Source organism: Morone saxatilis, unplaced genomic scaffold, assembly GCF_004916995.1.
Source record: "Morone saxatilis isolate NCDOM2014 unplaced genomic scaffold, NCSU_SB_2.0 Contig12, whole genome shotgun sequence".
Lineage (NCBI taxonomy): Eukaryota > Metazoa > Chordata > Actinopteri > Moronidae > Morone > Morone saxatilis.
Window position 1 is genome coordinate 18,896,678 of NW_023339674.1, and position 24,177 is coordinate 18,920,854.

Genomic DNA, 24,177 nt, shown 5'->3' on the forward strand with positions numbered 1-24,177 from the left:
GTCACGTGCGATTAGAATGAAAACATATCCCAGAGAACAGACCAACTCGGTAAATAAGTGTTATTAACCCCAGGTTCATTTTGCGCCGGAATTGTCCTTTAATGCTTTGGATATATTGTCTTTGTTACACTCCAATAAAGCATATTGACTTGCTTGTCTTGAATTTATGCATATTTTCAACTTGATCATAAAAACTGGTGCAGAACTGCTAAAAAATTCAATAGGGAAAAAGACAAACACATTTTTAAGCTTGGCTGAGGTGGAAAAGTTCCTGTATTGACAAAAGCAAAAGTGCAACAGAAACAGTCTTTAATTAATCATACCTTACAGAAACCATGTGACTTAAATATCTACGGAAGATGAAAACACCAGATATATGTGTGGACTGATGAGAATGTAACGTCACTTAAATAAATATTTAAACATTTTCCACATGGCTTCCATTCATTTTAATGTATTAGTGTTTTAATTACGTCATTTTCTTCTGCAAAGGTGCAGTGGCAATTGGTGAATTACTGCCACCAACTGTTTATCTCGATGCACATTAACAGTAGTGGATGGAAATGAGCATTAATTTTCTTTTGGCAAGTTTTGAAAATTAATTTAAAATTCACACTTAATTTAACTTAACTAACATGTACCTTCTGTTTTTCCTTTTCTGTCACTTTCTTAGCCCTCTTATCTATTCCTCCTTATTAATTTTTGTAAAGCCTAAGAATAATGGTATTTTGGCTATGTTACATAAAAAGCCTCTAGAGAAATTATCTCTGGTGTTGACAATTTTAGTGCCACCCACTCTGTTTGTCTCTTAAGACTATGGCAGACCTCTGGGCTTTATATTTACTAATTACAGTGAGCTCACCGAAATCCAAAAACTGTAGAAACCCATATGCCTTTCCTTCTGTCTGCAGGGTTTTCATTACAGCAACTATCAGGTAATGCAAACACAGAAATATATATATATATTTACCAGATTTTAAAAAATAAAAGGCAAACCCACAGCTCCTGACCGTCTTTCTGCTTCTTTCATTTTTTTCTCCATGCGCTCTTCCTCTCTCTCAGGTTTGATTTTGGCTCTCTCCGCGTAAACATTTAGTTGATTGCCTGTTGATTCATCCGTCTGGCTTTTACTTTCTTTTTTACTGCATGCCTCTCTCAGCATCACCATGGGCCACCAGGGGAGTCTGTCCATCAAAGCATCCAGGAGGCAAGAATCCTTCTCACCTCCGCTGACCATCTCATTACCAGAAAAAGACTGAAAAATAGATCTCAGCATTTGTAGCCTTGGCTGAGAGGCCTTGTTAGTGGTTAGGCAAAGAAGGACAAAATGATTATTATATTTATGTTGTCAGATAAATAAAAGAATTCCTTGATTTTGTCTTCTTACAAACAATATAATTATAGTGACTGTGCTTTAACAAATGTGTTTTGGGGTGTTTCAGAGATGCTTTTAATGATAAGCAGCCAGACTGTTTTATGGTGTACAGTTTTTATGTACCTTACATAATCAAAACAAGCAAAACTAACATTAAGCTAATTAACTTTGTACATTATTGTTCTCACTCTGAATGTTACCTTGACTTTCAAATGCCAATTTTAATTTCAATTTATACAATCCATCAGTTAACATGGATGGCATGGTAAACAAAGACAGACAGCTATATATAAGTCATTTACATAATCAGAATTCAGCGACAGTGTTCCTCCGATGGGAAACAAAACAAAACCACAATCAGGACTCAGCAGAGCGAGACAGTGAACCCAATTACTGAAAATTGAGAAAAAACCTTCCTGGCTGCAAGCGGTGGCACCAATTCTCATAAACACACACACACACAAAGAGAATCAATACCTGACAAATCCAGAAAGGACACAAATGCATTCACAGACATAAAAATATACCAAAAATTGAGAATTTAGATAACTGGAACTGCTGAACAGAAAGAATATTGCATAAGCCTACAATTTTATCACACTCTCACACAAAAATACAGGACCTTTGTGATGAAAATCGGTCAGTAATAAACATATTTCACTTGAGTGCTGCATCCCTGCAAAGATTTTTAACAAACAGATCACCTGTCCATTTCTCAGTCAGCAAGACAACATCTCTTGCTGGGGTGTAGCTAGCGGTTGGTTTCTATAGCAACTGGCACAAAACCGGCGTGAGTGACAAGTGGTAATAGCTGACAAAAAAGTGAGTGCTATAACACCACCCCCTCCAGATCTTATTATCAGTTCACTGGCCCTCACCCACTCTTTTGTCTTTCCCCTCCACTCTCCCCTGCTCTCTTCTCCTCTCCTCTCTCTGTTTTGGACTATCTGCATTTTTCTCCTTACATTGATTTTCTATTGGAGACGACATAAGGCTAGTTGCTAGTGGGCTTCGCTCCCATTCTGTCACCATGAGAACACTTCTCTTTGTACTTACATTCCTCAGAATAGCTCTGACCCCTGTCAGCAAGTCGCCCACGGGGTTCCGAAGAAAAATCGTTGAAGGGGTAAGAAATTAAAACTGGAGAGTGTTGCTGTAAATAGATATACAGAAATGTGTCTGCTGTTGAAGAGTGGATTAAAATCATTATTGGGATTTAAAGTATAAAGAATCAGACTCCATTGGAGATACTGTGGTGAAAGAATCTCAAGCTACTGCTGAGGTCACATTGGGAGGGATTGACATAGTTTGAGAATCCTGGCACCACCTTCCAGGCATTTCCCACTGGGAGGGGAGCTCAGTGTCGCCCCTCGAACACACTGGGGGGATGTCCCAGGAAGTGAGTTTTGCCACCATGACTCCTCTGTGTTTTATATCACTCCAAAGATACTGACGCAATAAGAAATTCAGAAATATCCTAGCTGGTAGTTAGATGTCATGAAAGTCAAATGCTTTGTGTGTGAGGTGCAGTAAAACAGGATTTGGACTACTACTCATTGAGTAGTATGGAATAAATAAATAAGACCAACAGGACATAAACTGGTAGGAGAAGATGCAGAAACAGGTAAATAGGCTGAAACACTATAGCTTGGGTGGTTCAATAGATGATCTCGACAGACTTGCTACCTGTGAGGCAAGGGTCACGTGACCAATGGGGCTGTGGTGGAAACTGAAATTTCCAAATCCAGCCCTGGCTAGCACGTCGACTAGCACGCTAATCTACTTTTTACTACAATAGCAATGAGCTGTTTTATTTTCATTATATGATATTTAATACAGAAATTGGAAAGTAAATTATACTAATGGGTTATATTTTTTACATTTTACTTAACTAAAAGTTATGTTTGCATAAATATTCATAATGTATATGTCATACTTTGAAGGGGTGACACAATAGTGATGAATTGGTGGCAAATACTAGCCCAGGATAAATAGAAACTTACATTCTCTATTACTCCTAAAATAAAGTCTACACATGACCTATTTCAAGGACTCAAGGAAAGAAATGGTCACTAGGGAAATATCAGATGAGTTAAGCTCCCTGACTGACACCATTGCAGGGATCTCAGAATAAATTAATCTTTAGGCTACATAAGTCTTTCTGATTGACTGTTCTGTCAGTACTCTCTTGACAAGATTTGATGGATTATTCCTGTGTGCTAAAGCCACTGAAAAATAAACGCTTGGGCACATGTGTACTCAGCTCAGCCAGGGATTTGAGAATAAAGCCAATGAGCAATTATAATAATCAATTCCTGACATAATCCCACACTTGAAATCAATAATGCAAAACAAGATAGAAGCTCATACTGTATATATACGACACTAATGACTTTTTAAGAGGCATGACAGCAAAGATTGTTTTCTCTAGAGCTACACAATAAATCGGTTGTTTGAGATATTTTTCTTTATATGCTGCAAAGATCCTGCAGGACAAAAGGACAAACATCCACATGCACATGAATGAGCAGAATAACAGTACCACTAGCTGAAAACAACAAGTGAAGGGAAAAATATTTCGCACAAAAAGCATATGAACCTGTATTAGTGATGAGGTCTGAATGCTTGGGGAACTAACATCTGAGCCAGCTCAAGTGCCCTTGTCTAAATCTGACCCTTATTGTTGTAATGGAAGCAGAAGAACATGGGCGACAAAACCTGTTTTTTTAAACCCAGAACAATCTGCACATACACACACTGATACACAGTGCCATAATCCCTCTCTCTTTCCGTTGCTCTCTCATGCCTGTCAGCTTTCTAAATGTAGCTCGGTAAACAAAATATCCAACAAACGCTCCCCCACGATGACAATGCATCCTGTCTGCACATATTAAAGTCGAGGCATACAAACAAACGCACGCACATATTCATCCCACACAAGCAAAAGCTCACACATCTCTCGGTTAAGACTCGGCTAATCAGATTTCTGAGTAGTCTATGTGGAATAACAAAGCAACTCTTGATCACTAGAGATTAAAATTTTTGTGTTTTGCACTATTTTTTGTACAATGGGGCTTGTTCGTTTAACACATAGAAGGAACAGAAGGCTGCTTATAAACTTATTTTTTATAGTTGTGACATTTCCTTCACTACTTTCATTGCTGAGATCTTGGGAGCAAACAGCATGAATGGCAGAAAACACACCAGCAAGATGATCAGGCAGGCTGACAGTAGTTCATACGTACAAACAAAACCAATACAGAGATGAATGCAATTGAAATGTCTATCACAATCCTCCAGTGTAATGCAAAACTGCGTGTAATTGCTCTTGGTTACAATGGAACCACAAAGCAAGTCTATTAATGTTCATTTTCATGCATTTGTTGTAAAAACGCATTCTTTGTTTGATGGTGGTAAGTGACGTAGCCTATATGTCCTCGAATCACAGAAGAAAGTGGTGGGTGTGAGCAGGCTAGTCAAAAAATAAAAAACAATGCAGCAGAATAAGCAGAGAAAGGCTAACAATATGTTTCACCTGCAATACCAAATTGACTAAAACACCACATATTAAACGATGACATTTAAGCAGCACAATAGTTTAATTAACGGTAGCTAATTGAGGCACACCGTGAGCCTGTCAAACGAAATAATGGTCTGTTGCTAATAATAGCCTGGTGCTCTGTTTCACTGAGTCAAATGAAAGCCTGTGTCATTATTCGAAGTACTTTTATATCTTAGAAAAAGGAAAAATGATCTGGATGTAGGAACTAAATCACAGAGTCGAATGGGCCAGCCAGACACTGTGGTCACAATTTTTCCTTATAAGAGTGTCACCAGACTCAAATTCATGCACTGTTTAATTTTGTCATTTTGATTATAGCTTTTTTTGCATAGACATCCAACAAAACAGAGTGGGCAGTGGTATGCTACTTGTTCAACTTAGGGTGAAAAACATGAAACGAAGAATCACAGTGGTGTTTGTTCCTACTGTAGCCCAGAACCACAGAACATATTTTCAATGAACCTTACACCAATTATTGCATAAACACAAAACCACTCTAACGAGCACCCTTCACCTACACATTTGTAACAGGAAACATTGTGGGTTTTCTGTGTCTCAAGTGCATCATTCTTTTTTGTTTGTGCTTAAACATAGATAGTAAAGGAGGAATAATACATGATCTCTGTTTCTGTTAGAAGGCATCTCAAGGGAATAGATTTCCCCAAGCAGTCACTGTAACCACCTCCATTTTCTGTGTGTGTGTGTGTGTCCTAAAAGAGGAGCATGGCACCTGATGACAGACTCCAGTGTTTCAGAGGGAGAGATAGAGGGCGTAGAGAGCGACCAACAGTAGGAGAAGGAACATGAAGATGAGGAATAAGGAGAACATGGATTTTTTTTTGAAGGTAAGTTATTCAAGCATAAGACGTACCAAGCTGCCTCTTTTTTAGCAAAGAGAGAAAAAACTAATTTGCACCAGAGCCTACACGTGCACACAATTTCTTTCTCTGGCTCGATCATCGTTACCTGGGCCAATGTAAAGCGAGCAGTGAAGGAGGCAAGAAACTGATTGGAGTCCAGCTTTCACATCCAAGTGCCCTGCTGTGTCTCTGCATGCTCATTCCCCCTTACAATAACTCACATACACACACTTAAACACACACAACATCCTCACAACGTGGAGATCGTGTACAGGTGGCATAAAGGCATTTAAATAATTGACACATTCTGACCTTATGACCTTATCAGTTTAAAGCACAATGACACGTAATTACTTCTGCAAAGAAGGGAGCTCATGTGGGCCCTCTCTATTGCTGTCTCTCTCTTATTCACCCTTATGTATATGAGTGCACACACACACACAGACACACTCCAACTGCTGCCGTTTGAAGGACAATTTATTGTATACGGCTTGTCAGAGCAAGATAAACAAATCAAACTCACCCCATCAGCAGTGTTTGACCTTTTCACACTGCTCTCATCACTCCTCAGACCAACTTTTGCCGAAGTAAGATACGTTTTAAGAGTTGTCTTTCTGAATCTGTGATGTAAATGTTATGTAAAACAAATTGGGGCCCCTTAAAGAGAATTTTTCTCTCGTGTCCCGTAATACCCACTGAAATCCCTTAAATGATTCACAATGTGGACATAATGAGGAGGACAGTCTTGGCTCAGCCTTCCTCAAATGGCTCTCTTGTGTTCTTCGTTAACAAAGGCTGCTGCCTAGAGACTAATTCAAACCTGAATCAGCTGGGTTTTCTGCTTTGGGGTGGTCAGGCAAATGAAAATAAGAGCTGTCAAACCTCAAGTGAAAGAGAGTTCAGCCTCACCAGAGAATTAGTGAGTTCATCAGCATGAAAAACTATAAACACCAAGTCCCCACATTTTTCTTTCTTATTTCCGATAAACCTGTAAGCTTCTGTAAACCATTCCATACCTTAGCTCCTATGTCAAGCAACCTATGTAAATTCAGTTTTGTTTTGACAAGTTTGTTGGTTGGTTGGTCCATCACTTTGGTCCAGACTGAAATATGTCAACAACTATTGAATGGATTGCCACAAAATGGTGTGCATTAAGCCTGCTGATTTAGCTGATTCCCAGACTTTTCCTTCAGGGTGACCATGAGGGTTAAATCGTTGGTTTTGAGTGAAATGTCTGGACACCTATTGAATGGACTGCCATGAAGGTTGATTGAGGCATTCATGTCCCTCATAGGATGAAGTAACATTGATTGCCTAATTAGCAAATGTTTGGCTAACATGGTAAACATTATACCTTCTGAAGCAGCACTGTGCCGAAGTACAGTTCACAGAGCTGCTAGCATGTCTGACCTCTACCTTCAGCTAGGTATTCATGATAACTAAATCATTTTGTGTGAATGCACTTAAAGCTGTCTGGTTACTTCTTTAATTCTGTTAGCTCACACTTTACAGCCATACTATGCCACTTATGATGCAAAGATGAGAAATATCTGACTTCTTACTGTAGATCCTGTAATTCACTTGAAACCAAACCATCAGTCCTCATCCGGCTTCGCCTCATCTCTCCCTCTACTCAATCCTCTTTCAAACATGGTAAATGGAGAACTCTTAGAGCTAATCTGACTTTAATGGAGGAAGAAAATTATGACCACACAATACTGCGTGAGCAAATCATCTTTCCCCTCCTCTCTGCATCTCCACCCTTTTGCCCCAATCATTACATTTGGCCTATAAATAAATGCCTAAGCTGTCATACAGGCAAATGGAGCTGCCAACATAGGAATTGGTGGCAGGGAGCTGAAAGGAGGGAGGTAAGCCAAAGGAATGACAATAAGCCCAATATGCATGGTTGCCAAGGTAGGAGAGACATGAAGGCAAAGCAGGTGAAGTCAGACAGCTTGACACACTGGAATCCGCTCAGATAGATGGGTAAGAACACCGGCAAATATAAAAGATAGCCGAGACAAAAATATCTCAGAACAGTCTAACATTTCTCTGTGAGACTGACCCCAGGGCTCAGGTGTGGTGGGCAGAAGGGGAAAGGTGGACCAAAGAGCCAGAACATTCATCACTGTCAGTGTAGAGAGAGGGGCAAAGAAAGACCCAGTGGGAGTAACTGTCTAATTACACTCAGCAGAGCATCAGGGAAATAATCAAATTTAAATCCTCTGATTTTTTTTTTAAATGTGGCATATTGAGCTGGCAGATGTTACACTATTTGTTGAGTCACTCCTGAACCAACTGAGTACAGTTTTTAAATCTAGAGTGGCTCTGAAAATCAGGCTTTTTCCTGTTCTCTGTTCAACAGAACAACTAGCGATGTGTCGACAGGAAGGAGCACTGACCTTTGAGAAACAGAGGCAGAATTACTTTATTTGCCCAAATAAATCATACATACAGGCCCAAACTTTGCCCTGCATTTTACACATCTCAACTTTCAGAAGCAATAAGCAGAAACCAGGGACTGTGTTGGATCCAAGGCCAAGTTATCACCAGCTCAGAACCACTGCCAACATTTGCAGGTTATCCACTGCCTCGAGTCTTTCATCAGCTTCGGCAGTACCTGCACTTTAATGTAGGGATACTTCAACTCACTGAAAAAGTGTCTGCAAGCTTGTGGTTAATTTCATTTTCATTCCAGATGTAGATTATTTTTCTAAGAATTAGTTATGCATATCCTACATTACATTATGTGTGTAGTTTTTCTAATCTGTTATTCTGGGGATGAGTCGAGCTTGAAAGGATCTTTCTGCAGTCACAACCATTATCACACTAAAACAGCAGGACTGTCACATATTCAGAATTTCATGCATTAACTTAATAGGTTTCTGCTTGCCTGTGGCAAATACATTACTTACAATTTCTATATAATTATATCAGATCATTGAGCAGCTTTATCAGGAGGGTGTCTCCGGGCTAATATTACCTCCTGTGGATGCATGTTTTTTACATAAATCTTCTTACAGTTTTAGATAGTAATTATCTCCATCTGAATTCTCTTTGTTCACAAAATCCCCACCAAGCTTTTGCTTAAACAGGTTGCTGTAACAGCTGTTTGTCAGCTATTAACTCGACTGGCAACAGCGATAGACAAATATCTATATATTATTCTAGAATGAATTATGAACCACATGTTAATATAAATACACGTGCACATACATAGGCCTTGGTGAGGATAGTGGCTGTATAATCAGTCCCCCCTTCAGTAGTATATGGGGGCTTTAATTGACTGCCTTAATTGACTGCCAGCCAGCCCCAATCAAGCTGCAGAGATCTGAGAGTGTGAGGACTGGGGCAAAGCCTCTCGGGTGATAGTTAATCCGCCAGCCTCAGCTGCTCAGATGTCGACACGTACAGCGAGGAATGTAAATGCAGCCGGTGTAAAAAGCGTAATTACATACATTATCGAGAAGGCAAAAAAAGTTCCTAGAATAGATTTACTGTGTAGGTGCATGCATTGACTGACATGGCAATAACATGGACAAGATGTCAGGAGTTTGGAGCAGTTACATCAATGACAGTGACTGTTACATGAGTCACAGAGGAGATACAGTATACTGTATGAAGATGTCTTTAGGCACCATAACATTACATTATGTATCATTTGGCTTTACCGCATCAACAAATTCTAGTTCTGTGATAAAAACCTCTAATTTATAGAGCCCTAAATTAGCTACCTACCCAAATAAAGCTGGTAAAAACCTTGTTAATGCTGAAACAAACAAACTAAATGGGCTGATTCTTTTCTCTCATTTGTTTTTTCTTTTGTTTGTTGTCTGTGCAGTTTTCTGTTTAATTTTAGATTTTGCTTTAGGGGTATTATCTTCATGGCCTTATTAGAGCTGCATTTTTGTGTCACAAGTTTGAACATGATGGCTGCAGGCCGTTTACACATTGTGTATCCCAGAAGTGGATACAAACAGCGTAATCCATGTGTGCATGTGCAGTGTTCATGTGCGTGGTTGGGAAAACTGCGTACCTGTATTTTACAGATGTCAAATGTCAGGAAACACGAGCACATGCATGCCAAGCACATCATAAGTACCTCTCTTAAAAAAATAAGTGGTGCTAGAGGCAGCCAGCGGCACATATACACCACGCTGACCTACAATACAAACTGATTACCCGTCTCCTCCACAAAGATACTGAATCATGAGATGCTTGGCTTGGTTGGTAATATATGGCGTGATAATGCCAAATTAAACATGGGCCCCTAAATTCAATAACAGCTCCAATTTGAGGCTTCAGTGGAGTGGGACAAGAGAAATGAAAAAAAATTCAAGACCAGCAAAACAGTGTGGGTGTTTCCTGGGGCGCACCAAGGTCTTTCTTTCTGTATCATCATCATTACCATCATCATCACCCGTACGGGTATTCATGTGGCATTTGGCGAGCACATCGACTTAAATAATTTATATCTCTCATTATTCCCTCCCCTCTGTTTTCCTTTTCAAAGCTTGCTCTGATTTAAAATAGGCTGTGGGATAAATGTACACTCAAAGTCTCACGTGAAGACTTCTCTTGGGTCTTACAAGAAGGTCTGAATGTTCCTCTCCTCTCTATTTCTGCTACTTTCTATCTCCCTATCGTACTGTGATTTGATTTAAAAGCCGTCCTGGGAAATTGGTGTGATTGTAAAACACACAGAATGGAAGAGCGGCACAGAAACAGAACAGAAGAAGAAGCAGAAGAGCAACAGAATATAACAGAAGTGAGCCCATGAGATGCAACAGAAAATGAGCAGGTGCCTACCTGAGGTAACGCAGTGGTTCTATGGTTTCAGCCTCTGCCTCAGCTGAGCTGTGGTTCATCTTGTCCATCTGTTTTCCCCCAGCACGACTCGGCAAATATGAGAAAGGATGAGCTGTGCCGCTCCAAAGAAAACACTTCCGTTCCTTCTCTCTGACTCTGATTCAATAAACACACTGTCTACCTCTTTGCCTGGGAATAGACTGAGAATCTAAATGGGCTTCCTCCCTCTGTTATCTCTCTCTCTATGGCTCTTGATTGGTTCAGACGCTGGAAGGTAATTACTGGCTGCTACACACACACACTCTGAATCTCGCCTCTCTATATCTCTCTGCCTCTCCTCTCTGTCTCTTTCCTACTGTGGCCCCGGCTCATTCTCTCATAAAACCAGCTGGCTTTGTGTGTCAGCTGCGCTCACCGGGAACGCCAGCCAATTAAGAATCAGGAGGCATGGTGCTCGCCGGCTGATTGGCTCAGGCTGCTGCGATCCAAGCCGTTCAGTCATCCAGGGTGGAACCCCCCCTCCATCAAATTCACACAAACATACACACACACACGTTCATGAACAGTCCTTGGTGGCAAAAGGATCCCTTGATGTAGAATGTAGAGCAAGCATCAGAGTGAGGAAACACTTGACTGCTCACTGAATCACCAAACAGTAACACCTTTCATATGATGGTGGGAGGTAAATGAAGCCCAGGACCACAACTGAGATGATAACAGTATCTGAGTGGGTACTGTGTGGGTATAACAGCAATTTGTAGCTCCAGCACAAATAGATGGGTGATCTGAACAGAACCACAATGACCTCAGAAAGACTTTGATGCATGCATGCAGCCTTGATGATATGTATTTAGGGCAAACGTGAAAAAAAGAAGCAATTTTTATTTTCTATTATTAAAATTTAACTGTACATTATAACACACAAACACACAGACACACACACACACAGAGGAAGGATATGTACGGTGGTATCACGGGGAGAACCTGCAGCTGCCAAGGAATGAAGCTCATAAGTGGGTCGTGGTGATAAACAATAGCTCACTTTCTTCTGTAAAGGTCTCTCTCTCTTTTCCGCTCGCTCCCTCCAGTTTGTTCTGACTACAGAGTTTATGACCACCTCTTTACAGCTCAACTAACACAGTTCAAGCTGTGGTCTTATATCAAAGATTAGAGTGTAAGTCTTGTCCAAAATGTGCCCAATTGAGGACAACTGAAGACAAACAGGTGCTATGGAATGTTGGTGTGGCCTGTCACCTAGGGGTTATACATAGCTATTGCAGTTTAAAGCAACAGTGTCTTTGTAGACAGATGGGGACTGAATTCTGACAGAAAAAGGTAATACAGAGGGTGTGATTACAGAAGCATGTTTTGTTATTGGCAACTGTTAACTAAGAACCCAGGCTTGACAAACATTTTGCATCTACAAGTCCATCTTAAATAAATACTCACATGCCCATTTGTACACTGAAAGCTGAACGATGTAATAGTTTCTCCAGTCCATACTTGCTGTTAAGAAATCCCCTAGAATAGCGATTTCAATATAAGAGATGTGTAATAAAATCCACAGCCTATGTTCCCGGGTCACTATGTATTCTTTCATTCAGCTTAATATGCGGCTTATGGGCAGAATGTATGTGAAGATGTGAACCTATCCTTTAATCCCATTTTTGTACATAAAAAATAAGTTATGGGATAACTTATTGGTTCGACTTCCTTAATTAAACACCCCAGAGGGGAGAAAATGTTAGTTTGCTATTTTACTGTGAGATAACTGTAAGAGAAGTGTGAATGTAAAAAAAAAAAACTCCAACAAACTGTGGTTTCTCTGTAGTTTTCTGTCATAATTGCTTTTTCCTTTATAGCTTCACAGACTAGTAAAGCTATAACTCAGCTTTCTATGCACACTGCCTAATGATATGCAGATGCTTGTATGCAAGGGGTAGACACAACAAACAAAAAAGCAACCTGTATGGGATGAAATTCAGTAAAAGGTGCAATAATAACTATGACTGCCAAAGTCTCAATATTGAACACTACAGGTTTAACTCATTATTATATCTTTCTGCATTTATATTTGTATGATTAGTGTGCTCACGCTGAGCATGATCCCAGCTCAACTTCATTATACTGGGCTTTGAGTGAGAGAGGTAAACCTAATGATTATTTTTATTATGGAAAGTCCTACAATAGGTCCAAAATATATTAAATATTCCTCTCTCAATTATATAAAACAAAGAAAAACACTTTTTGAACAAAAAACTTGGCTTTTTGCTTAAAAAAATTAAATGGACAATTATGATTAATGTTGACCATCATATACTGTATGCTTAAACATCATGAACAGGCAAACCAGCCATAAAAGAGGGGTTAAAATTAGTTTTATTATTTGATAGAGCAGAAAAAATCCAAAAAAACAAACAAATATTTCTCATACATTGTTTTCTTTTCCATTTGGGCTGCACTGCATTTAGCAGAGCTTCAGACCCAAACAAACGGAATGGTGATATTGTTGTCAAACAGCAGCAGCAGCAGCAGGCAGTAGTCAGGACAGCACAGGGTTACACTTAGCAGGGCACAAAATGATGGGCTCATTCCAGATTGCTTATTTTGCATCCACAAGACGCGGGCTGCTACCTTCTGCCTGTCAGGAATGTACAGACAACCTGGAAGATTTCCGATGCAACTTTAAAGACAGAAATACAACATCTCGAGCGATTTAACTTAAACTTTGTATGTTTGTATTTCTATCAGCAACGTTCATACTTTATTGTTGCACCATCCTAAATGAAACCCAAATGTACAGTGATGATACCCCAGTAGAGAGGGATAAACTTCAACTGATGCCCAGTTACCTAATGCAGTGCACCATCTTTCAGTATGGAGCCTGACAATAATCATTGAGCTTAAGAGTGCACTCTGGATAAAGGACTCAAATCCAAACAGGCCAGCAAGACTCCAGGTTTTTAATTTCATAGCGATGAGCTCGTCATCACTATTGTTTCAATGTGAAAACGATTTAAAAATGGGACAGATACAGGATATTGAGAAAATAACTGCTGGGGTGGTCAGACTCTTGGTTTTTTAAACATAAATGAATCGAGAGTTTGAAATATGCATGTGACGTTTCACCCTTTTTTTTGCTGCTTAAATTCAACACATCAATATTTTTAATCTTTAATCTTGTGAAATTTTCCAATAGGCCACAGACATGTCTGATTAAAGCAATCTCTGAATGGTAGAGAAACCGGACCACCCCAGTGACTGAATTGAAAGAGAACAGCACATGGTTAATAAAATAACTCAACGAGCAATGGGAATTCCTGTTTAATGTAGGACATGGTACTTCACTAGCTTATCCTGTGCTGCTGCAACCTGATAAAAATGCACTAGAGCTCATGTGAAAGGCATAGTTAGCTCAATTCAAGGACCTGACATAAATCATACACACCTTAATGTTAAAGACTAAGAAGTTCATGTCATTTTGTTGCTATAGGGGTTTTTGCATAACTACATTCTGAAAGCTGTCCAGCTTCTCTCAGACCAATCGTAAGGTGAGTGGGAGCCACTGGACACACAAGAGAAAACAAATCATTTTAAGTGGATCCATTCAAACTTAGGGCATAAGCATATATCTTTACTAACATGACCCTATAAATAAACCCAGAGACAGTTTGTCTATAGAAGAAAAATAATGCACCACAACCTATGACTAAAAGCAAAACAATGTCAAAAATATGACATTCCTTACACCCCCTCAGTTTAGCATGAATTCATGTTTATATCCAGAGAGGGTTCAAATAAACTAGAAACCTTCTAGCAGAAGGGATTCCATTTGGGCTCCACTAGTTCTTTGGAAGGTTTGTTTTTTTTTTTGTTTTTTTTTGTTGTTTTTTTTACAATATTCAATAAGAATAGTCCTCCGTGCTCATGCTCTGTGTCTTTACATGAGTCAGTGAAACCTTAGTCTTTATTTTTCCTCTTCATCTTAGAAAAAACAAAGTATTTAAAAGTAGGCCACGACATGGAACCCAGCAGATGTAAAACCACCTCAACAGTAACATTAGCCTGTAAATTCAGACCTCGACAATAGGCCACTTCCAAAGTATCGGGGAGCACAATATTCCAAACACAGTATATGACTTATAGAAGAAAAGACAAAATCCTAACATTCAGCCATACAAAATAATCCAACACACATCAACTTCTCTACTATACACGCTGTGGGTTAGAGAGAAGAGGCGGTCTGTGTGCAGATAAAGATCATTTTTACAGTCCTTTTTTAATTATTATTCATTTTTGCAAAGCTGAAGCAGTTATTATTTTGTGGATGGTCCTCAAAGCTCAACCACAGTCCCTGTGATGAGGTCTTCAGTTAAGTTCGGTTCGGCCACCACAAGGACCTGAGTCTGACTGGCTCAGACTGGAGAGGGGTAGGACGTAAGGCGAGTATTTTATTGTGTATAATAGTGATTATTTCCCCTGCCTAATCCAGAGGCAGGGGAGCTCAGGGATTTTTCCTCTTGGTGCAACTGGGAGGTTCAACCAATATACAGGGAGGGAGAGGCAACATCACTGGACAAGTTTGTAAAATTGTACAGGCCCATGTAAACCCCAACCCTCAAAAAAAGGTAGCCAAATGCTTTGACATATTCCTTGTATCACAGAAGCCCAATCCCAACAACTCCAGTTTAGGAGGAAGGATTCAGGTAAGGAAGATGGTAGCAGAAATATCTGAGGAAGAGGTGAAGGAACGCCTGTATCCAAAAAAAACTAGGCCGATTCTCCCCTGCACCATTTTGGCCAGAGGCAGAGTCCATAGAAAGGATTAGAATGATAATGAAAATGGCTGTTATTGATATTAAGAGGGGTAATAGTTATGATGTCAGTAGAGAGGAAGATTGCATTATTTCCATGTGTTGGCTGCTTGGGAGATAGAACGGGAGGGAATCATGTCCAGCAGGTACTCTCGCTGACGCTCGACAGCAGAAGTGGTCTTGTGGGCAGACAAGCTGGGGTTCACATAAGCCATAGTCACACCTGTCAGAAAACAAACACAACAATGGTCAATGTACTGGACATTCAGATATTACATATTTGACACATGTAGTAGGAAGACAAAGAATTAAGTTAACATGGAGATTTCAAAATATTCTGCCCTACACTTGGTTAAATTTATTTGAGGATACTAAATGGAAATACCGCTACTGCACGGTTGAATGCCTCCGCCAACCATTCAAGTTTCAGTTTACATCCATGTCTGCCCAGGCTCATAATATATGTGGTAAATACTTGGAAGGAATTGATTCTTTCCAGGACAATATGTCACAGTGAAGTTGAAGTTGTATCAACCATTCATTTTCCGACCAATTATAACATATGGTCATCAAGGCCAAATGTGTTTGGTAAGGTAACACTGACCTTAACCTTTGACCACCAAATTCTAAATCAGTTCATCCCTGAGCCCAAGTAAACGTTTGTTCCAAATTATAGACAGACTGACAATCCGTGCACAGAGACATAAAAGACAATGACAGAAGGAGAATTAAAGTCATTCTAAAATGAAAAGGTCTAGCCTGAATGGAAAGAAAGACTAAGGAGTGATAGTGCCAGAGAGGAATCCACCTTAAAAGAGATTGATTACCCCAAAGAGAAGCAGAACATGAGAACGGGTGAGAAGCGTTCTCGGTCTAATCTCGTCTCACGTTTATCTACCTGTATTGCCACCGCTCTGCTTCCTCCAGGTGGCCACGTTGCCCTGGTTACTGCTGCCGCTGGCGCTGACCTTTGCCCCGTGCTGCAGCGGGCGTGCTGCAGCATGCTTACCTGACCTGCTGCCCAGCGCTGCTGCTGTAACTGCAGACTGCAGCTGAGAGGAGGAAGTGAATGCGTGGGCCATACCACGAGAGCTCACTGAAGACTGGAGGTGTGACAGCTGACTCTGTTCAGAAAGACATGATGATGGTAGCTGTGTGTTGGTGCAGGTGTTAATTAACATGCATGTTTTGAAAATTATGTTGGTCCAACATAATCAAAGGCTATGCTCACCTGCTTAATGGAGGAGTGGTGGGCAGCCACAGATCTGTGCTGCATGGCAGCCCTGACCTGCTTGTACTGCTGGGACACCAGCATCTCACTCTTGGACAGTGAGGGAGAGGAGGACGAGGTGGTTTTAGAGACAGAGGAGGAAGATGAGGAGGAGGCTGCCTGCTGGAGGATGCGCTGCTCAATCTCCTGCTCCTGTTGGAGTGCCTTAACAAAGGCCGCCTTCAGCCGATTGGTGTGCTCTGCCTTCAGGGCCTTCTTCTGATTGGACGACATGCATTGGTCACAGAGGATGGTCCCGGCCTTCTCCTTTCTCCAGCGGGAGGTAAAGTCCGTCTTACACTGAGCGCAGGTGTATGGCTCTTTGGGAATGGAGCTGACCATGGCAGCAGCTGGGCCCAGATTACCTATATGAAAACCAAGATCCTCTTTAGACTGCATCTAAAACATTCAATTCTACTATTCAATTTATCATTGCACTAAAAACAAACTCCAAACTAGCTACCCAAGTACAAAGATCTACCCACCCCTGCCGTGCATCTCCAGAAGTTTTTGCACCACCTCCTCCAACCCCAACAAGTAGATGAACTCATTATTGGCTGCTGAAGGCAGAAAGTTGAACTCTGGGGCAGGAGGTTTAGGGGGCGGGATCTCCAGCAGCGTCTTCTCCAGCTGCTTACGCAGCGCAAGCTTAGCAGCTGCCTGTCGACTGGCTGGGGAATCATTGATGCTAGAGTTGGGTGACACTGAAGAGCCCTTTAGGCTGGTTGGAGAGGCCTGGACGCAAACACAAAAGAAAACACTTCAGCAAATACACATAATCATTGTTATGGCTGACAATACACATGAGAGCTCTGCAGCCTAGCAATGGAAAAGAGTGGGTATCAAAGGATACACTTTCCATAGCTTCTAATGAAAAACAGATGAGTGTGCAGTGTTTGTATTTTGTGTCCTCACCTGAGGGATGTTGACCATGACATTACTGTTGGCCACATTAGCCACCCGAATGAGTCCCTGCTGAATGATCCTCTGGCCTTGGATCTGGACATTGGGCACTGAAGCCCTGGGAGCCAGCAAAAGCGGCGGGGGGCCTGAACCGCTGTGCTGTTGCTGCTGCTGCTGACGTAGACTGGCTATCTGCTGGGGAGTCATTGCAATAGGCTGATAGCAGCACACACACAGACATCACAGATGCATGAGAAGAGCGAGCAAGGAGAAGACAAAGTAAGAAATTAACTAAGAGCTCTTCAAATCTAAAACATCTTCAAATGAGGGCTACTGTGATGACAATTATCATCTGAACAATGTCAAAGCTCCTCACACTAACCTGGGCCCCTCTGACCAGTGGTGGCATGACAATCTGAGAGTTGTGTTTGGACGGGATGTGTTGCCCACCCCGCACCAAGGGAGGAGGGATCACTGTGCCTGAGCTTCTGCCTGTAACCTGTAAACACAATAATGTAAATATTCAGCAAATGACACAGTAAGGATTTTTAACATTGTGCTACAAAAGCATTGTATTTTGTATGTGGAAAACTCTTAAAGAATTACACTTGTGGTGCTCAGTATCCACTTTGTGTGAGGTAAAATGCGGATTTACATCATACATCAATCTAGGCTTTACAATTCTAGTTGTGGCAGGTGGCTCTAACAAAATGTACTAACTACCTGGAGGGATCCTTTGCTTGATGTGATGCTACCTCTCACCAGAGGAGGAGGAGTGGCTACAGAGCCAGTTGCCTAGAAATGAGCATGGTACAGTATTAGTCCATAAAGTTGCACATAATTGAAAAAAATGAATAAGCAGGGAATGTTTAAATGTCTTCAATAAACGTCTTGTTAATTGGAAAACAACAAATGAAAAAAACTAAATCTTAAGGAAAACTAGGACCAGCTTGATAAATAAGAACTGTGTGTTAATGAAACCTGAAAAAACCTAAGACAGCAGTTCCCATCCCTAATGCATCCATCAGCTCCAACAAATCATTCAACATCACTTTCATTTTCTGGGGGTTTTACCTTCTGCACAGTGCTCTCCTTCTGAATCTGGCTCTGTCGTAGTTTCTTAAGCAGCACCAACTTGGCCTCTTGGAGTCTAAGTTCCTCCTTCAGCTGTTTGATGATGCGCTCCCTCTCCTCAGGAGAACTCTTCTAAATACAGCGTATCAGATAAAAACAGACATACATACATACAATTTAGAACTATGCCTGTAGTGAGTAATACAGTGACAGTGGACAAAATAAGACTGCATTGTAAAAAAAGTTTAAATATTGTTTTCCTACCATAAGTTTGTCTGTGTCAGCCTTTGCGAAGCAGTGGCCATTCATGAGAGGACTGGATGGCTCATTGTCTGATAACACAATCACATCATCTGGTGATGGTGGCTGCCGCTCTTTCTTAATGTCACTAAGGGGAGAAACAAGAAAAGACGAGAAAAGAAAAAAGAAAAGTGAGATTGTGTTTCAATATTCAACCAAGAATCAACACTGTATTATATTTCAGTCTGGAATACCTCCGTTAAGCTAACTACTAACTAACATGTAGTTTTGTCTTACATCCAGTAGATGGCAGTATATAATTATGATTTCATCCCTGTTGTAGTGCAAATGTGCACTGAGACACACAAGACAAGAACCAAGAGATCAATAATGGAGTAATGGCGGCTGGGGAAGATCGCAACAACCCATTATCGCCAGTGAGAGGTAACACCAACAGACAGACCTCCTGCTCTCTCCCTTCCAACAGACACAGCAAAGTCAGTCACAAACAACATGCAAACAAAGGGCAATTTAACAGCATTTTTGTTTTTTTATAGGAGGAAAAGGCTTAAAGCCTTAAAATCTTAAGTGGCTTTTCCTGAGGGCTAAGGAGAACAAAGGCGACTAGTGGGAAGCTACATATGCATCAATCTGGAGAGGGGTGGAGATAAGAAGCAGGGGATGGTTGTAATTTTACTGCATGTTGTGGAAGAATAAATCTGCCTCTATCACAGCGGGGATCCTTTCAGGTCCTCAGCGTCAGTGCATTAGAAAACAGAAGTCTGAGTGATAAGGAGAACTGGTGGAGGATGAGGTGAGGTAGGTACTGTTATATATGACAGTATGTGAGAGGTAGAGGTGTGGGTCATATTGTGGAGTTATGCATGCACACATGTAGTGACGTTATATAATTGTTCAGACGCTGTCAAGTGAGAGGCTTCAGGGCTTCAAGCTTAGGCCCAGTTCACCACCCAGACAGGGCCTCACCCCTCCCCTACCTCCGTGGCGAGGCCTATGGCCTAGCCAGATCGGCAGAGCCTGGGCCTCAGCTCTCCCCTCCCTCCCAGCTGCCGACACCAGAGTCACAAGCTGAGCAAAGCGGAGGTCCGCTGGAGACACTGGTGAGGGTGACAGTGAGGGGGAGGGGAATACATGGCCAGGAGCCAACCTATTGTGTACACTCTCTCTCTCTCTCTCTCTCTCTCACTCAGTCAATCACTCAGTCACTACTTCACACACCCTTCCCCCATCCTTACTTACTTGTTCATCTTTTATACTCCAACTCACTGACTCAGTTCTTCACACTTTTTTTGCACGCCGCTGTCTTCAGACACATTTCTCTGCTATACTGCCCCTTCTCACAACAGCTGCCTAACAGCTCCCTTCGACATACATCACATGCTTAGTTCAATAAGGTCAACTATAATACAATAACCACGTTGGTTATACATATGTTATGAGATGATCATTTCAACTGTCTAGACAATCACAACAGAAACTTTACCGTCATAATGTTGCCTTGCCCAACTGCTAAGAAAATAATGAAACCTTGTTTATACGTTATACTGCTATTTCCTGGAAAGTACTTCCTAGGTGCATTTCATTCAAATCTAGAAAGATGTCCACCGGCCTAGCACTTTCAGCACAGTGCTATTCTGAGAGGGATTTAGTGGAGTCTGAACATGCAGCAGTTTCCCTAACCAGTTGTATTTACATTGCGCACATACTATATGATAAACTATGTCAGACACATGTGGCATTAGAGAGGAATCAAAAGCGTCATCCTATTTCACAAACAGAAAACCTAATGGGGCCTTGACTGTCTTGGTCTCTCTGACAAAACATCATGGACTAGCTTGTGATGGTTGCTACTACTCTATTGAGAACAGCTTACACAAGCATCACAACACACAGCAGCCTAGTTATGTAAGCTCCAGTGTATCTGCATGCATCAGCTTCTCCGATCATGGCTTCACACTGACCCCACTATAGGACTGCTGAATCAGTCTTTAGTAGGTGCTGTGGCATCCTCTGTTCAAAGTGCAACATGACTGCTAAGTGCCATTTTAAGCTATGTATGGCTCTTTACATAAATGAAACAGCAGAATTACAAATAAGCATCAGACCTGCAGGATATTTGTTTAAATATTAATCTTTTTTTAAAATGTACACAAAGCATTCATCAGTATTGCTTCTTCTTAGTGACACTCTTTTCATACATGAACCCAGTCAAGACATGTTCCAGTCCAGTTACTGCATTTCTTTCTGGCATAGGAAATTTGGCTAGCATTACATTTCATTGATAGTTTTATAGCGTTGGCATACACAGACTAGTTCAATTCAATTTAGTTTATTTATATAGCAGCAAATCATAACAGAAGTTATCTCAGGACACTTTCCGTGTAGAGCAGGTCTAGACTGTACCGCATTTACCCAACGATCCCCACCATGAGCAAGCAGCAAGTCTTCTGGATACAACAATAAGATAATCCTTGCCAACCTTGCAGTAAGTAAGCACACAAACACATGCTGAGGGTTAAACAGGGGCCAAAGGTGACACTTGATGATCTACCAAAAACAGAGCAAACACACTTTGAGCTTAATCACCTCTCTGTCCCACTTTAACTGCCATTACATCAGTGTGTGTATTTATTGCTCTACCAAACACGTCACATGATACCAGGCATTTCTCAGTGTGGTCATGTGACACACCCACCACCCCTCCTGGCCCCTCCTTCCTCCAACTGCTCCTTCCAATGTGGAAACCATGGCAACGGCCAGTTGGAACCAGTTTGTGACACATAGCCTTCATTTTGTGTGAAGTGTGAGGCAGAGTTCAGGTGCTGCTGTAGGAGAAAATGGAGCCCAGGCCTCAGGAGCCTCAAACTTTTCAAAATGGGGGCAGGCTGTCGACAACCACACAGCGACTTCCTGTATGACTCCTGTCAGACCACTTGCGAGTGCAAAGTTAGAAAGAAACCCGAAACTCCAATAGACACATCTCTACGCACAACCACACACTGTGCATGCAAGCATTACATTCATGGCTACGGTACATAAATAATCAAAAAAAAGGTTTTCAAGCAAACTGTGCAAAAAAGGCAGACAAATACTGAGCCTCACTTGGGCCCTAACCCATATGACGAGTCAAGCACGATCAGTTAAGCATAACCAAATAGACATACAGCAGCAAACTGTTCTTTGCATTTTATACTCTCACTGATACAAACTAGTTTGTAAGGAGATTATGGTGTATTTTGTCCAGCTGGGAATACTTACAAAGGGCTTATTGTGGACAAGTTGGCTGACTATGCAATATTGAGGCCCAGTGTACAGGAAGAGACATAACTGTTTAAGCTTAAGTGTTTATGGTATTCCTTTCATTGTTGTTCCCAGACTAATGACTTTGACAGTATCATGTAAACTGCACAACAATATGTTCATGACCAACAAGCTCTCAAGCCCTATGCCTGAGCACTGTGAAGTACTGCTAAAATTACATCAAGTGTTCAGTGCAGAAAAACAGCGCAGGACTAAAACCCTGTGATCTTTTTCCTTGTCTCACCTTTTGGATGTGCTCATGTCAACAGGCTCATCTCCAGTCTGCACCTCCACCTTGATAGTGGCCTTCACTTCCCCGGCTTTTAGGATGCTGGCTGCTACCTTTGCAGCCTGCTCACTCTTCAGCTTGACACCCTCGGCTCCAGACCCCACCAGGGCCATGGGAGCTCCAGCTGCATCACCTTTTTCTAGCTTAACCCGTTTACTGTCCATGTCCCCCGGAGACCCAGTATGACCTGCATGGTCCTTCTCCAGAGCCCGCTTCTGGCTGCGTGTTTGACGCACTGCCTCCTCTGACATGGCTGCTCTCACCCTGAAGAGGGAGAAGACAGAAACCGTTAAAAACTGCAGAAATACATTTACAAAACAGAAAACAAACACTGACAGGGCAAAATAAGCAAAATAATTCAACTTGGGACTATGCATGGATTCACAGCCCATAGCAGCAGACAGGTTTAGACAGTAGATAGACATATAGATTAAGGTGCACTGTTGCTGCAGGATAACACTTCCTCAGAAGAAGTTTTACTTAGATAAGCAAAAAGTGCTGGTTTCCTCAGAGCAACTCTCAAACTGAATGTCATTTTAAAAATCATATTGTACTTTACACTTCGGTATCAGAATCTTTGCTTTAGATATATTGTGCCAGTTCCTATTTTTTAGTTTTGAGTGTTTTATCCCCCTACCCAGAAATCTTATAAGGACATAGAGAAGACAAGAATAAGTCCAGTGAGAAAGAGTCCTAGAAATAAGTCTTTTATATATCTTGAGAATAAACTGTTTTATGTACTACGTTTGGGGCCTACTTTGTCTGCAGTAAACAATGTGGAGCGACCATTGCAGGGAAGACACAAAGTTGTAACTGCTTCAATTTAATTTAAAATTGAAACAATAAAACTGGGAAGCACTGCCAGGTGTGACCGCTACAATGATTACGGACCTGAAAGGCTGCCCTTGTGTCAGAGGCAAAAGAGTAATTGAGGAAGTTAAATCAAATCTCTAACATCACAGATGACTGTAACGGTTTAAATAACAGATACATAAAATAAAAGCTCTCAATGAATCCCACCTATTATACCAAATCTGCACTGGTATAACTGTATGAAATAATTATGAAGTGGCAGCAGCACCACCAGTGCAAAATGACAGTAAAGAACCCCATAATGTGTTCGTTTCACCCAGAACCCAGACATCCACTGGACCTTACAAAACATCCTGGCTAGAGAGACCATCTGCTAATAATACCATGTTGTTGAGGGAAATAACCATCCTTAAAAAGTTATACTTATACAGTTTGTTGTTGAGTTTTTATATGAAAACGTTGTTTGATTTAGCTGATATTTCGAGCTGTACAAAAAGGGACAACCCTGAGGTGTATAGGCATCTCCTGTCCTGCTGCCAGTGCCCCAGATGCTGACCCAAATCTCACTAAGATCTCTGGGAAAACCTATTACACAGCAGAAAAATAGCACCAACACTGTGCAATATTCACACCAAGCACACCAATGTAGGCCATGCACGTATTACGGAACAGCCACCGACTCTCTTGAAAAAACATTTTATAATTATCATAAAAATGTGATGGATATAAATGCAAAGAATGAGCGTGTTTCTATCACTGCACATTTAAAAAAATTCAATTTGATGGCCTAATTTACGATTTGGGCTGAACCCAAGTGTGCATTTTTATACACACACACACACAC

The 24,177-nt window shown here is 41.2% G+C and overlaps 2 protein-coding genes across 4 annotated transcripts in view; both read right to left on the reverse strand.

Moving 5' to 3' along the window:
• The window catches only part of yjefn3 (YjeF N-terminal domain containing 3), a 41,249-nt gene extending 30,295 nt beyond the window's left edge, over positions 1-10,954 (reverse strand). Inside the window, exon 1 of the mRNA XM_035653715.1 lies at positions 10,610-10,954. Within this exon, the coding sequence (XP_035509608.1) occupies positions 10,610-10,677 (68 nt within the window). The 5' untranslated portion in view covers positions 10,678-10,954. The remainder of the gene's footprint in view (positions 1-10,609) is intronic.
• Positions 10,955-12,970: 2,016 nt separating this feature from the next.
• gatad2ab (GATA zinc finger domain containing 2Ab) overlaps positions 12,971-24,177 on the reverse strand; it is a 30,202-nt gene continuing 18,995 nt past the window's right edge. For 2 of the 3 annotated variants that reach the window (XM_035653198.1, XM_035653196.1), the window contains exons 2-11: positions 22,476-22,784; positions 18,935-19,058; positions 18,671-18,802; positions 18,320-18,391; positions 17,979-18,095; positions 17,609-17,812; positions 17,179-17,428; positions 16,655-17,058; positions 16,322-16,547; positions 12,971-15,646 (exon numbers count right to left, since the gene is read on the reverse strand). In XM_035653198.1, coding sequence (XP_035509091.1) covers positions 15,513-15,646; positions 16,322-16,547; positions 16,655-17,058; positions 17,179-17,428; positions 17,609-17,812; positions 17,979-18,095; positions 18,320-18,391; positions 18,671-18,802; positions 18,935-19,058; positions 22,476-22,771 — 1,959 coding nt within the window. In that variant the 5' untranslated portion in view covers positions 22,772-22,784 and the 3' untranslated portion in view covers positions 12,971-15,512. The remainder of the gene's footprint in view (positions 15,647-16,321; positions 16,548-16,654; positions 17,059-17,178; positions 17,429-17,608; positions 17,813-17,978; positions 18,096-18,319; positions 18,392-18,670; positions 18,803-18,934; positions 19,059-22,475; positions 22,785-24,177) is intronic. The other variant, XM_035653197.1, reaches the window with a different exon arrangement.